Here is a 15,364-nt window from a genome sequence, read left to right on the forward strand (position 1 = left end):
TATTCCTGTTCTGCTCGTGGGGTGTCTGATAACTAGAATGAATAGGTTTGGATGAACTTATTCTAAGTTTTTCTTAAAGGAAAAAAATATATATATAAAATTTTCAATTATGTATAAACTAATTTATTTTTTTCTTTTAGAAAAAACTTATGGAATAGTTCATCCAAAAAGACACAATCTACAGAAATACGCTGGTTCTCATAAAATCTCGTGCAATTTAGACAGTGAGCTTATGACATAAAAATGCCTTATGTAATTCATGAGTTTTTTTTCTTCACTGGTGGTAAAATACATCTTTTAGTTTAATCAAATAACAAAAGTCATACATCAAGTATCTGCTTGGTTTTCGCTAAAATGGCCTAATAGATAAAAAATTCGTTTCATATTTGCTTCAGCAAGTTTAAGTCAAATAACTCAACGGATAAACAAAAACAACCTAAACTGGTGCTAACAAAAGGAAAGAAATCAACCATGATGTGACTAAATTTTTAAGTACGATGGGTAATTATTTGAAGAATTGGAGGGGAAACGAGGGCCGTAAAAGAGAATAATTCATAAATTGATAAATATTTTTCACTATTACATTTGGAGAATTGGAGTTTCAATTTTGAAGATGCTGCATAAAACTCTCTAAAAGAGTAGTGAAAATAGCAGCAAATTTGTCTTTGAATATCATAATATTTTAGATATACACTGACTGCTCTCTGAACATCGCAACACAGCAAGTTCTTGATGAATTTTAAAGCACTTTCAAGTTCCACGCAGCATCTAGAAAGGAGGAATTTGCAGATCAATTGCAAGACGATGCTTATCAAGTGCAATTCACAGCAAGATCTCATGACGCTCCTTCACGGCTAAAGGAATCAGAAGAGTGTGAAATCTTGAAAGGAAAAGAGGACATAATGGTAACCATTCAATGAGAATTACCACGGCGACAATGCTTTGACTCTCAATCTCCATATTTGTTAATCAGTTTAAGGTTCAGACCTCAGCATTGTTGTTGTTTGCTAAAAGCCAACTCACATACAACAGCTAGGTGATCACTTCCCCATTTCTACAAGGCATAAGAATCATAAAGACACAGATAATCCAAATCCAAAGTGGAACAAGTTACATTAGCGCATTACAGAATATGGTTTCAAGAACTAGCTTTAAGTAGATTACCTCACTGGGGAGTCCTCCAGATCTTCTAAGAATATCAATTGGCAAGGTTTCAAGAACTCTAAGTGGAACAAGATCATCGGAATGCCTGATTACCAATGACATCGGTCACAACTAACAAACACAATTTGTAAATGCATATAATTTTTGGCGTTTGTTAAATAATATAATTACCAGATATAATCAACAGTTCCCATGAACTTGGAGTGGTATGATGTTGCCAAGGGCTCCCCAATATCATCTCTTGTTCTACTGTCTCCCTGCAACCATAAGTACATGCGATTTATGAAGATGAAGTGGGAAATATCAAGACTGTTTGAATATCCAACTAAAATCTATAAGGAGTTTCCCATATTAATATTAGATGTACAATCTTTATATCACAATCACAAAGAAGTTGCCGAAATAACCGATTGTAACAATTTTAGGTGGCAGATTAAAACAGCATACAGGAACACCACTATAAGCACTGCGGAGTTTGAGCTGGTGCTGAAGTTGAGTGATTCCTTTCGCCCCTGTTGCAATTCTTAGTTCTTCCACACTCCATCTATATAGCAATTGCCTTGAAAGAGTCATCGAAATGCTGCACCAGATACCCAAATAATTATTACAGAACACCTAACATATAAAGTTTTACGTAACAATGATGATAACCCTTCCCTCTAAAATTGGACAAATAATAACAATACTTGAAACAGAGGCAAGAAACTGGTTAAGTGAACATCTTGGTTTAGAGGAGAGTTCTCAGCTCAATCAATTATATAGAATCTCGTAATTAGGGAAAGAAGATTACAAAGTCAATTAGATGTTCTATAGCCTAATTAGGTGAGCAAATAAAAAGGATATAATACAACAAAATTTACAGGATAAACAAGGAAATAATCAACAACAGCAATAAAAGGCAATAATATTATTTATCATTAAGAACAACAAAAGACCACATTATCCATATCAACAAATAATCTACAGTGTCGACAAATAAGTGATCCTTAATCTGTTCCAGAATTGATAATTGTGTTGTTCTTTTTCTATATGAGAGAGTGGGGAGTGGAAGTTATGGCAGATAGTAACCAAAACTTAAAGTTAGGAAAGACAAAAACTACCTAGCATCATCACGAATCTGTGATCTGAAGAGTCTACTGGACTGGATTTCAAGCTGTCCTGACATATTTCGGCGATCATGTAATTGGATGTCTAACTGCAATAAAATAAACACTGAAAACTCATTCATGGCCCCCTCTCCTCAAAGAACAAGTCACACCTCTAACTGTATTTGGATTTTTCCATTAATTGAATGGAATGGGACAAGTAAGGATGAACTGAACAGGGAGGGGAATTAATGACACAAAGCTAGCTTTACCTTTGGGTTCCTCTCATTCCAATCAATTTCCAAGTCAACAAAAATTGATTTTTGGAAGAAACAATCGGCAAATAGATCCTCAAGAATTCTTTTACAATCCTATCTATTTTCAAACCCCCAAACAATGGAATATGTTCCCCTTTCCCTCATACCCTTTCTGTGCCCCCATCATCTGTAATGTAATCCTGATAAATTATTTACTGATGGTTTGAGACATTACATATAATCAAATTTCTCAGATACCGCACACAAATAAGCTAAAAGGCTAGAGAATATACCATGACAAGGAGATGACAAACTCACCTTTGACGAAGACAGAAACTGGTATATGGCACTCTGAAGCCTCAGACGATACGAAACAAAATGAAATAACAGCACATTAGATAACTAATCTGAAATAGATAAACTACTAAGTATAAAGCAGTATCATACCTGTGGAACACTATTCAAGTCCCCAGCAATAATAACAGGGATGTTGCCCCATTCTTGTGACAACTTGTAAGCTTTATCAAGTAAAAGTCTGACCTGTCCATTATCATGTAGTAGTTTTCCATAATAAAAAAAAAATATTAGACAACTTAATTAACTATAGACAATTAAATGCATTTGTTTAAGGTAAAGTAATTTGCACCAACCCTGGCCCAAAAAATATAATATTAAAAAGTTTAAAAAATGAATCACATGCACAAACACAAATAAGTATAATGATACTCATCTAGTTAAGAAGTACCTGGCCCAGTTTGATGTCACCACGATTTGGGTTGAATAGCACATGTATGTTTCCCACAACAAATCTTCTTTTTCCTGTGGATGGTTCCCTATAGATGACGATCATATTAGTTGCTAAGTGGAAAACTTGAAAAATCACTGGCCGTAAAATAGACACCATGTGTGTGTGAGAGAACATATGTGAATACATGAGTGTACTCATTAATATTTCAAAAATTTTCAATTTTAAACTTTGGTGCTAAAAATTAGCGATGCAATACAGTTTCAAGAAGAGAAGGAAATAATAGAAACAAGTCACTGGTTGGTATGCAATAACTTGGTATACAAAAGTAAATAGGAGTCATTCAAGAATACTGGAATAGAAGCACACCCAAGTGTTATGTGAAAACCATGTCAAAGACTGCAAACGATTGTGTTTATGTTACCCATTTTGGACATGTAAAACTTACATTGTGGTTAGGTTACATGCGTCAGATTCTTTTTTATCACGGTTTGCCTGTAAATTGATAATAAAATAGAGTAATAAGATATAAAAACACTTTATTTCATTGCAGCGAGAACACATGTATGCATGGCATTCAGGAGGACATACAACAGAATATAAGATGGGGGGAACTAAAAAATTTGTATAACAGATCATAAATCCTTCTAATGAAAGACAATGAAGCAAATATAAAACACAGGATGGAAACAACTTAGAAAAATAAAACCAAACCCAAAATACCTCCAAAATACACAGCTGGGCAACATTGTTGCGCATGCCAAATCTTTGGAACTCTATATCTTCTTGATGCAGAAGATTGAATCTGCATTCACATTACAAAATATAATTAGGCCAAATTAGGAATTCGATATTTCTCAATTGATATGTTCTACATTAGCACATTTTTTAACTGTTGGTTCTCTATTGCATCAAGAAATACTTACGCATCTCATTTAATTATTGTCAAAGGACAACAATGTAAATAAATTGATTAATATAGGATACAAAAACTCAATTACGTAAATGGTTTATGGGTTAGGGAAACCTACAATTTGTCTTTCCAAAATACAGCACATCCATCTTTTGCTTCCCCAGTGCGAGCCTGTGACAAATGAAAATAATGATCCACATAGGTACTCGATTAAAATATTAGGAGTTTTAAAACTAACATGATAGTTTAAATGTGTATGTAATATACCTTGTAAGTTCCTTTAAAGCCACTGTTCTGGAAAAGATTGTCTAGATCATTAAAATGATCAACCTCCTTCAGACACAAGATTTATGAGAAAGCAATTCTTCAAATACAATTCTATAATGTAGAAAATTAGCTTACAATTTCAAGTAGAGAATAAACACTAAATCGGGTACAACTAAGCTGTTTGATTGTGCCAACTGGAATTAACATCAGTGTGACTTGTGTCTTTTACACTATTTATGGTCCATCTTGACTTTCATCTCTTCCACTTCTATATCAAGTTCACCGTTTAAAATTTAATACATAAAAGCAACCTCAAGTTGTGTTTATTCCTACTCCTTTACATTGTCGCTGTTTTGGATTCCTTTGACCAAATAAATATATGAAGGTGAATGACATGGTATTGTTTGATTGCATCATATGTATTTGTTCATACAACTATTGAACTAATTTATGAATGATTACGTATAGCAGTAGTTATTAGTTAAATCCAAGATGCTACTGATAAGATTCTATAAAAGATTTCGAACCAAATCTTCTATATAAATCAAGTTATTAATTACATATTATTAATGAGTACAAAATATTTCGAACTTAATTTTAAGCTCTTATGATATTTAAAAACATATTTTAAAGATTACATTTAGTCTTGTGAGTATTCACATTTTAAATGGTGAATTGATATAAAGATGAATAATAAAACAGTCAAGGTGAACCATAAAATATGCGAAAGGATGGTAAAAATATGAGAAATAATACGGCGATGTCTTGGCTAATAATTTATGTACAAGGTAGGATTTAATTCAAAATTCAAAAGTACTTTCAAGAATCAAAATGACAAGAAGTGGTTAAGTTTAAGAACTGCTTCGAAAACAACATGATAACAAGTCATAATTCTTGAATAAGTACGATTCTTTTAAAAAAATTGGATAGTCTAGTGTCAACTACAACTACAACTTCAATTGCCACGTAGTCAACCAGCGTGCCACGTTGATGTAGGCATTAGCTTTCGCAAAGGTCTATTAATGGAAGGATAAAATTGAGTAGTCTTCTTTACATTCAAGGACATTTTAATAATTATGTTGCCTTCATACCCTAAAATGACAATGTCAAGCACTTTCATGGACATATTTGGTCATTCACCAGCTCTTCTTTTCTAGCTTTCAAAGCTTAATACTGATGCATAAATCGTAATGATAAAAAATGGTCGAAAGTTGTAACCAGTATTCAATGTATAACAGCTGGAAGGACTACCTGGAAACACAGTATGCTGGCATTATAGTTGTTAATCTCTTCAAGTATGAGCCTTTTCCGCTTGTCCCACTCCAAGAACCTATGTGGAATATTAGAATACAGATCCAGATGATTTGATGCATTTTCAACACCAAGTATATTGTATGAAACAACCACAATTTTATCTGCAAGGGAAGGAACAATTCAGATTAGTAAATATGATATAAACACTATTTAATCTGAAGTCTAAATGACACAATTAACAGGGGTACCCAAATGTAAAGTATTAGCTATCTTCATCATGGACTGTTAGTTATTGCGGGGTGGGGTTACACATGAGCAAGCAGATCTCATCTGTACATTCACACCTTTATTTTTTTTTAAATTTCTTTTGTTGCCCTCCTCCTTAGACAGCTGAAATTTTGGGATAAGGCACCAACTAAAATGTATATGAATATGTAGAATGTAGAATGGCATCCGGTAATTAAATTCTCTATTATTTATACCTAAAATTCCAACCTTTTCCTAAAAAGAAAAATAACCAAAACAAACAGAAGTCACTTTTCTACACAAAAACATACGCATCCTCGGACATGTGCCCACACGGGTGATGAATTTGTATGACATTTGAATACATAATTTCATAGTGAAATAGAATTCAAACTAATTATTATTTCCCTAGAAGCAGATAACCTTGTAATTCTGAGTTCTGACCCATGCAATTAGAACAATCTTTTGATGAGAAAACCCATCTCCTGGAACACACTCCGCATTCAAAAAAGGGAGATTCCAGCTGAGGTGTTTCCTGCTTTGACGAATAACAAGTGCTTAAATTTTCTGGAGGAGGGCTTCCGCAATCGTGGCCTGCCATACCATCGGCCAGGATAGACGGCAACAGCACATGAAATCAACTTGGTCTAGAATTTTCAATTCACTCAAGAAGATTCCTTATTGGGGACACACAGTAGGGTGTTATTGATATGCACCTGTTTTACATCTCTTTTCAGTATCATCATGAATGTAGCATTCATAGGAACAATCCATGCGGAAGCAAGCAACACACAAATAACAAACCGTTTAGGCGTTTATCAATTGTCACACTCTCACACACATTAATTAATAAAGCGCCTCTTCATTTTACCTAAAAGGCAATAAAATGAATACATTCCCCAATTTTTAAAAATAACATTTAAAAAGCCATCAATTGGATGCTATCCTAATCAATTGTACACGCCATTTTCAATATTCCAAAAGACTATGAATCTTCTCTCTGTTCTTATCTCTTCAAATTCCCACACAGTGTTAGAGAAATGGAATACAATTGGAAGTGAATGCATATTCAAAGTGAAACAGAATTCGAATTAAATTATTCTGACCCGTGCAATTTGAAGAGTCTTTGGAAGAGACAACCCATCTCCTACTCCGACGTTCAGACTGAGAACGTCTTCTTCGTTTTGACGGAGAATTTTCCGGTGAATGCCTCCGACGCTTGCGCCGAACCATGTTTGCGCCGCTTCCACTGTTCATGACCTCTGTTGATAGTGTTCAACAGTTTCTCTTGTGTTAAATTGCTAAATTATCGTTTATCATCACCTTTAGATTAAGTTTGATTCTCTTGTGTTAGAACTAAAAAAATGCAATTTAATCTTTTATGATTTTAAAATGAATTAAATGTTTTATTTTCTGTTTAAATTTAATACAATAACTTTTAAAATAGTAATAATTAACATTTTTTATAAATATGTTTACCAGATAATGATATTACTATTTCATTACAGACAATATTAAATCATTTGTATCAATATTAAAATTAAAACAATAATTTATTTTTATTTATTTAATTATTTATATGAATATTAATTTTTTTAAATAGAAGGACTATATAAAGAGTATTTATAAATTATTATTTTATATCACAAGTTTATATCTTTTGAAATATTTCATTAAATCAATGTTTTTGCAAGGGATAATAATTTTATAAAGAAATTGTATTGAATATAAATGGGATTTATAATTGTGTTCAAAACTTCTTTCTAAAAAAAATCGTTAATGATAGTTTATATATATATATATATATATATATATATATATATAATATTATTTATACATAAACAGATTCATCATTTATCTTTTTTTTTTCATTTTATCGATAATTTTCACATTCACACAGTAAATTGAATAAATTAATTCTCTTCCATTACTTGTTAAACAACTTATTCAGTTTTAGAGATTCCCTCCTTGAATCAAAATGTCAAACACTTATTTAAAAATTAAAATTACGAAGAAAATTATTTTTCTAACGATTAAACTTTGACAACTTTTTTCTATAAATAACTTTAATATAATTTAAAATATTAGTAAAATAGGATTTTTTTTTCACTAATTTCATGTTTAATATTTTAAATAACAAATACCAAATTGGGTGAGCATATCAAATCACATCTATTTAACAAAATCATCGTATAACATCTCTATATTTGTAGTTAGATAATATACAAACAATTAAAATCACTTTAACTCAAAGGATGAAATATGGCCAAATTATTCAAAACTTTCCAAAACCTAAGTTCAATTTCAAATTATAAAATCACATATAAAACGTAGATTCAATGTTATATCTAATGTTTAACAATTTAAATATGTCAAACCGAAAAATATGAGTGCTAAGTCAATAACAATATAAATATGACTTATTTATCAATTCAAATATTCCTAAACAAACAGTGAACAATAATATTATCTATGTCAAATTAAACTTTAAAATAACTTATTTACATTATTTTTCAACAATTTGTTTCAAAAATTTTGAGAAGTCCAAACTATATTCCATGAAGTTCATTTCACCAACATAGCATATAAGTATAAATTAAACTAATTGATATACATATATCATACTTAGAGACATTATTAGATTCTCCCACAAAAAATTCAAGATTTCAATGTGAATAAAGTAGAGTTTTAGATAACTATAATCCAGTACACAAATATAATATGATAAAATTGGTACCAATAATAAACCATTCAGAAAATATGAAGAAAAGTGATGGGTTATATATATTTTTCATATATGATATAGTTATGATTATAGTAGATTGTGGTTTGGTTCTATATATATGACATTTGTATTACACATTAAAAGACATTTGACATCATTGTTACACCAAAACTTTAAGTCATTAATATTATATGTTTTTATTCTTATATAGTGTTTAATTTTGTCTATTCCATCAAATATTAAACTTTTTAACTCGCATTTAAATTATTTTTAACAAAAAACACTGATTTGGTTATCAGTGAAGCCTCCACCACGTCCAAAATTATTGTCGGAGAAGACAAAAACAACGTAAATTTTCAAAAAAGAAAAAATGAGAAAAAAAAGTTGTACACAATATTTAAAAAAACTTATTTATGTTAAATCGTTTGTGATCAAACATAAAAGACTCATACGTCATACCCTAAAATCTTCAACATATATGAAATTTTTTATATCTAACTACAGAATGCAATATAAAGTAACACTGAACTTTTTTTAACTTTTGATCATTAACCAATTGTATTAGTGTATGATTTACAAAATTAAAAATAAGTAATTAATTTAAACAATATATATCTACTATGACACTTCTAAGCATTAAACTTGTTTTACTAGAAGCATTCTTAAATCCTAAGCATACTAACCAACCGATTTCCTTTATTAGAAATCACTTTTTTTCTGAACTCCATACCAAGAAAGTTACAATCATATCATCACATGTGAATGCATTATTATTCACTTCACGTGTCACCTAATCCATATCCTTTTCATCCTTGTCTTCATGCATGAACTAGTTGGCCTTAAAAAAAATATAGAAACTTGGATTTTGTTCATATACATGTACTCCTTAATCTTAAATTCAAGTAATTAACTTAGAAATTTCAGAAGATGTTGTTATACTTTGTGCTCATGTGATATTGACAAACAAAACATCATGAAAAATACTATAGTAAGGTGAAATTTCAGAAGATATTATTAGATACTATATTACATATATATATCTTAAGAAAAACTTTACGGATTATGTATTAGTCTTATCCACTTGGAATAGTAACGTCTCATAAAAAAAATATCCGTTAACAAATCCCTGTTTGTTATCTAAAAAAATAAAGCAACATTTTGTCACCTTGTTAATAATATAAAATATATGAATTGAGAACATGGTAGTTTTCCATTATTTTATCATTTTTATTCGGATTAAATATGTTTTTGTCCTTTAACTTCAGTTAATTTTAAAATTAATTCATTTTGAAACTTTAGATCAATTTAGTTCTTCATCTATCGAAATACGTGGATTTAGTTCTTTTAATCAAATTTTGTTAAGTTTATTTGATGTTTTTTACTCATTTCAAGATTGTATTTGAAATTTAGTTCTTCATCTTTCGAAATACGTGAATTTAATCATTTTAATCAAATTTTGTTAAGTTTATTGGATATTTTTTATGCATTTCAAGATTGTATTTGAGTTTTGTATACACTGTTTGACACATTTTTGCTTTAATGTTAAGTCAAATACTATTAAGAAACGCGTTTAAATGTCAAATAAACTTAACAAAATTTGATTAAAAAGACTTAATCTACGTATTTCCAAAGATGAAAGACTAGATTAGTCCAAAGTTTCGAAATGGACTAATTCCAAAATTCACTTAAAGTTAAGGGACTAAAAACATATTTAACCATAATTATTCCTTATTCCTTATTTATCTTAAATTACTTATTTCGAATTAAAATTCTTATTTTTAGTTGCAATTGATAGTATAAGCACTTTTTTAATTACGTATTATCTAACCATAAATTGATTTGTAACATAAGATTATTAAGTATAGATATCTAAGATGATATTTATAAATTTACTAACAATGGACAAGTTTTTGCTCAAATTTAATTTTATTACAATAAATAAATAAGCAAGCAAACATTTTCAACAATTGGATCACCGTGATAGCTATGAAATATCTGAGGCTTTATCAGCTAAAGATCAAGGCATGCATATTCTGAGATATTCTGTTATACAAAGAAAAATATCTGATAAATGTTACGTTCATATCTCATTACACACAAACATGCTTCACCTATGGTTCCATCAAACAAGAAGATTTTATAACATCATCGTCAAATTGATATTAACATTGTACTAAGATTCTCTCTACACTGCCCCGAGTTACTGCGTAGAAGATAGATAGCAAGAATTTGTTCCCTCTGTGGCTGTCCATGTCCGTTTTTTTGCTCTATTTGTTTGCAAATTTACGCCAAAGGATAAGATCGTAGTAGCACCCATGATGGGGAATTTATTGAAAGGAAAGTTGTAGAAGGGTGCCAAAAAACAGACTCGTCACTGTTCATAACATTGCAGAACCAAAACAGTCTCAAAAAGCAACATTTTTGGCTGCATCTATGTGTGTGTCAATATATATGCTGCAATTTGTGGTTTTCATTATTAGTACAAAATATATGGGCCCAGATAAAATGCAGGAAATTTTATGGTAAACTATTCTTTGGACACATTCCTAGAATGTCAACATTTGTGGCAAATTTGTTACAATATCACTGTCTAATTAATTGCATCTCTAAGTTTTCACATCATTATTGCCTCCCTTGCATGGAAATTTAAGCAAACAAGCTAAAAAGATGAAGATGTATGAACACAACCATTTCACTGTCTTGGTTGGGTTATATGCACCAATCAATAAATCATCCGGTTTTTTACGAAGATGAACCAGTTAAAAGAATATTGCTGATCATCAGATAAATTTTTAGAAGTTACGATGACTTCAACTCCAAATTTATTAAGAATCTTGGCAACTTCAGTACAAAATATTGACACTAATTTATCATAATAACTCTTGATGATTTTAATTTTCATAACATTGAAGTCGTCATTATTTGTGACGAATTCACTTTTTCATCTGACTTCAGCCTGACGATTTCTATACAAACTAAAATCTTCATGATTTCTGACAACTTATTCCACGACCAATAATATTTTTTTACTTGCTCATCTTTGTAATATATGAGCAAATTTGGCCCAGTGAAAAAACCAAATATCCCTATTCACACATAGGTCAATATTTACAAAACCTCACAAATCAGAAAATAATGTGATTGGCCACTAATGACACTAATGATTCTGTTGGTGGACTTTATTGCATAGAAATTTGAGCCAAGAGTGGAAGATAAAAAAGAGGAAACAAGGTGAAATCCCCACTTACCAAATTTAACCAAGTTTGGACACACTCAGGTGGAAGAAAACACAAGGCATATAGATTTATATGTGGTTCAAAATTCTCTGAAGCTTAACTCCACCAGATTAGTCAAGCTGAACCATATGTTATTCAAACGTAGGGCTGCATCTACTGGTGGAAAATGCACCATTGCAAAGGTGAATAGTTGAGAAGTTGAAGACAAACCATAGAGGAAGTGAAAGCAACGTGAAGTTAGGACCGCAAAAGGGAATTATTGAATTACAGTTGCAACACAACAAAAAAGGCACACACCAGCAACACTGACACTAGTAGACACTCACAAATAACCTGCATTGGATCCACCAGAAATCCCATAAAAGGAAACCTAACCAATAAGAATTCAGAGAATAAGATGAACATCAAATCTCCAACCAATGAGCATTGTGATGAGACCAAGTCGTGGGTCCTAACACCTTCACTCAATGTCCTGTAGCAAACTTATATTCAAAACTAATTACACAGGCTTAGGATCAGAATCTCTATAATACTTTCTGCTTAAACTGAAGAAGGAACCAAGTAAGAACAAATGTGCTTCTTTCTCAACACATTCTCAAATCCACTCATAACCAATAATTGAATTTGAATAGTTTGGGGGCTCTCTAGATCTTTACACTAACACTCCCTCAACATTGTTATGATCCTTTGTTGTTAACCAGTTAGTTCTCTTTGCAGCCAAAAACCAGCTCCTAACTGTGACCAACGAAATGAAAGAAGCAAGTGCATTAGGAGCTAGAACTGCACGAGCATGTGAGAGCTGTTTAAAAGTAAGAGCACGGTGGTATTGTGCTGCTGATGATGCTTTCCTTTGCCATGGCTGTGACAACATGGTTCACTCCGCAAACCAATTAGCACGCAGGCACGAAAGGGTTAAGCTTCAAACCGCATCCTCTAAGGTCAACTACTCGTTGACCCTTAATCATAACAATAAGGTAGCATGGCACAGTGGATTCACACGCAAGGCAAGAACACCACGCCACAACAGCAAGCACAAGAAAATACACGAAGAAGGAGAAGAAGAAGAAGTGTTTTTCAAGAACACCATTAGTCTTCCCCTTGTGCCAGAGCTTGGAAGTGAAGAAGCACTGCATAATGATGAGAGTGAGGAGCAGCTGTTGTGTCGCGTGCCCGTGTTTGATGCTGAGCTTTGTAGTGTATACAGTGAAGTGAAGGAAGAGGTTTTGGCTGTTGAAGAAGTGTTTGACTTGGAAAATTTTTCTTCCGAGCTTCTACCATCAGATATGGATCTTGCTGAGTTTGCTGCTGATGTGGAAAGCTTTCTTGGAAACGGAGCTGATGAGGATTCATCTGAGCACGTGAAAGGATCAGAATTGCTGCTTGATTGCAAAGAAGAAGATGAAGAAATGGATGCATGTGTTGGTGGAGTTGGAGCCAAAGAAGCAATGGTGAAGGTCAAAGATGAAGAAGAACTTGATGCTGACACACCTTGCCATTTGGATTCGATGATTCTTGACATGAACAGCGAGGCCTTTAATTGGAATGATATTGTTGAATCAGAATCACTTGCTCAGGAACAAGAAGAGGAAATGAGTACAAAGAGAACCAACAAGAAGGACATGTTTTTGAGGCTAAACTATGAAGATGTTATAACTGCTTGGGCCAGTCAAGGTTCTCCATGGACAACAGGAACCCCACCAAACTTCAACTCTGATGATTGCTGGCCAGATTTCTTGGTAACTTCTTCTCTCAACCTTCTTCTTTGCTTATGTGACAATGTTATAACTCAGTGTCTTTTTTGTTCAATATTGGTAATAACTTTTCAGCTTTTGAGAGGACTTAACAAAAGTTCTATAATGTCATAGTTGTTCTCATATCTGACTGCATGATGAGGAGAATTGTGTTATGCCTCCGATAATCAATACAAAATTCGTCGATATACCTATATTAGAGGGATTTGCCTTATGTTTCGGTAACCAATGAAAAATTTGTCGATATACCTGTAACATGCAAAATTTGTAGGTAACCAATGATAGCTCGAGAGACTTCAATTGGTAACTTCTTCTCTCAACCATCTTTGTTTATGCAGTGATGTCAATTGTGTTTAGTTTAACTTGTTCTATAGTACTTCTTCTCTCAACCTGCTTTTCCTATGCGACAATGTCAATTGTGTGTTTGGTTTAACTTGTTCTATGACAATAACTTTTTCAGTTTTCTGAGAGAACTTTAAAACAGTTCTACGTATAAATATCACAGTTCATCTGATCTCATATATTTGGCTATAGAAAGAAGACTGTGTTATATCTTCTTCAATAATTAGTCAATGAAAAATTCGTCGATATACCTTACCTTACATGTAAATTTCTTTGTAGAGTTCTTGGTAAGCTGTTCTCCGAACCCTCTTTGCTTATGTAACAATATCAGTTGTCTGTTTCGTTTACTTCATTTTATGAGAATGTATAACTTTTCAGTCTTCTGAGAGAACTTTTGAAAAGTTCTTCTACCTATAACATAAACTGTCGATCACACATCAGGTTAAAGAAGAAGAACTGTGTTACATCTTCAGCAATCAATACAGAATTCGTCGATATACCTAACATTGGAATGAACTCTAACATTCTTCTGAAGCTCAAACTTGATAACAATAACAGTGACTATTTCTATATATAGTTGATATTCAAGTTTTTTTTTGTTAAGGGTTCGAATGGAGGGGATGTTCAGTGCTGTTATGGTGAAATGATAAGTTTAAGAGGGCATGCAGATGGTGGAAGAGAAGCAAGAGTTTCAAGATACCGAGAGAAGAGAAGAACTCGTTTATTTGCAAAGAAGATAAGGTATGAAGTGAGGAAGTTGAACGCAGAGAAAAGACCTAGAATGAAAGGACGATTTGTGAAGAGAACGTCCTTTGTTGGAGCCACTGCTTAGTTGTTATCATCATCATCATCAATCACCACTCACTGACCCCAACAAAGTAATCAAATTAATGGTTAACTTTTCCAAAGTTTGATTTTGTGGAAAGGTTAATTAGATTAATTGATTATTATTATTAGTTACTTGGTTTTTGCCATGCACGTGCAATGCCATCACTAGGTCAGGTTTCTCTTGCTTGGGATATTTATTGATTTCTCTAGCAGGTCCTAGCTAGCTAGCTAGTACTAATGGTAGCTCCTCTCAGTATTTTCATGGCTTTGGTATTCACTTTCAGAAGCCCTTTTTCAATATAAGAAAATGTAATCTATGTTCATGTTTTGTTTTTCTTATTAACTCTTTGAGGTTACTGATTAACAGTGTTTAACATATATCAGGTACTTAAATCTACAGTATTCTGAATAATGTGCTATGCATAGGAAGAAGAAGGAAAGCACCAGGTGAAATGGACTAAGATTAAAGTATATACTCATCACATGTCTGAACAAATTCACTCTCAATCTTCTAAGAACTGATGAACGGGAAATCTGAAGTTTTTATTCAA

General features: G+C 32.1%; 2 protein-coding genes across 5 annotated transcripts; one reads left to right on the forward strand and one right to left on the reverse strand.

Moving 5' to 3' along the window:
* Positions 1–533: 533 nt before the first annotated feature.
* LOC114181046 (DNAse I-like superfamily protein) lies at positions 534–7,270 on the reverse strand. 3 transcript variants are annotated; one of them, XM_028067368.2, is made up of 15 exons: positions 7,038–7,270; positions 6,355–6,647; positions 5,683–5,846; positions 4,432–4,497; positions 4,283–4,335; positions 3,975–4,056; positions 3,700–3,746; positions 3,252–3,339; positions 2,954–3,046; positions 2,825–2,857; positions 2,265–2,359; positions 1,612–1,744; positions 1,336–1,421; positions 1,165–1,249; positions 534–1,054 (listed from the first exon to the last, which is right to left on the reverse strand). In XM_028067368.2, exons 2-15 carry the CDS (start codon positions 6,530–6,532, stop codon positions 989–991), a joined length of 1,269 nt encoding a protein of 422 aa, XP_027923169.2. In that variant the 5' UTR covers positions 6,533–6,647; positions 7,038–7,270; the 3' UTR covers positions 534–988. The 3 variants fall into 3 exon arrangements, 2 of the variants coding, with proteins under 2 accessions (XP_027923169.2, XP_027923170.2); XM_028067369.2 differs by lacking the exon at positions 6,355–6,647 and having other exon boundaries at positions 7,038–7,249; XR_003603734.2 differs by lacking the exon at positions 534–1,054 and having other exon boundaries at positions 1,186–1,249; positions 1,572–1,744.
* A 5,053-nt stretch (positions 7,271–12,323) lies between these two features.
* BBX16 (B-box type zinc finger protein with CCT domain-containing protein) lies at positions 12,324–15,364 on the forward strand. Of its 2 annotated transcripts, XM_028067371.2 has the most exons (3): positions 12,324–12,453; positions 12,610–13,628; positions 14,590–15,140. In XM_028067371.2, exons 2-3 carry the CDS (start codon positions 12,642–12,644, stop codon positions 14,815–14,817), a joined length of 1,215 nt encoding a protein of 404 aa, XP_027923172.1. In that variant the 5' UTR covers positions 12,324–12,453; positions 12,610–12,641; the 3' UTR covers positions 14,818–15,140. The 2 variants fall into 2 exon arrangements, with proteins under 2 accessions (XP_027923172.1, XP_085528525.1); XM_085672399.1 differs by lacking the exons at positions 12,324–12,453; positions 14,590–15,140 and adding an exon at positions 15,198–15,364 and having other exon boundaries at positions 12,460–13,628.

Source organism: Vigna unguiculata, chromosome 4 (assembly GCF_037176805.1).
Source record: "Vigna unguiculata cultivar grain cowpea cultivar isolate G323 ecotype 2 chromosome 4, ASM3717680v1, whole genome shotgun sequence".
Taxonomy (NCBI): domain Eukaryota; kingdom Viridiplantae; phylum Streptophyta; class Magnoliopsida; order Fabales; family Fabaceae; genus Vigna; species Vigna unguiculata.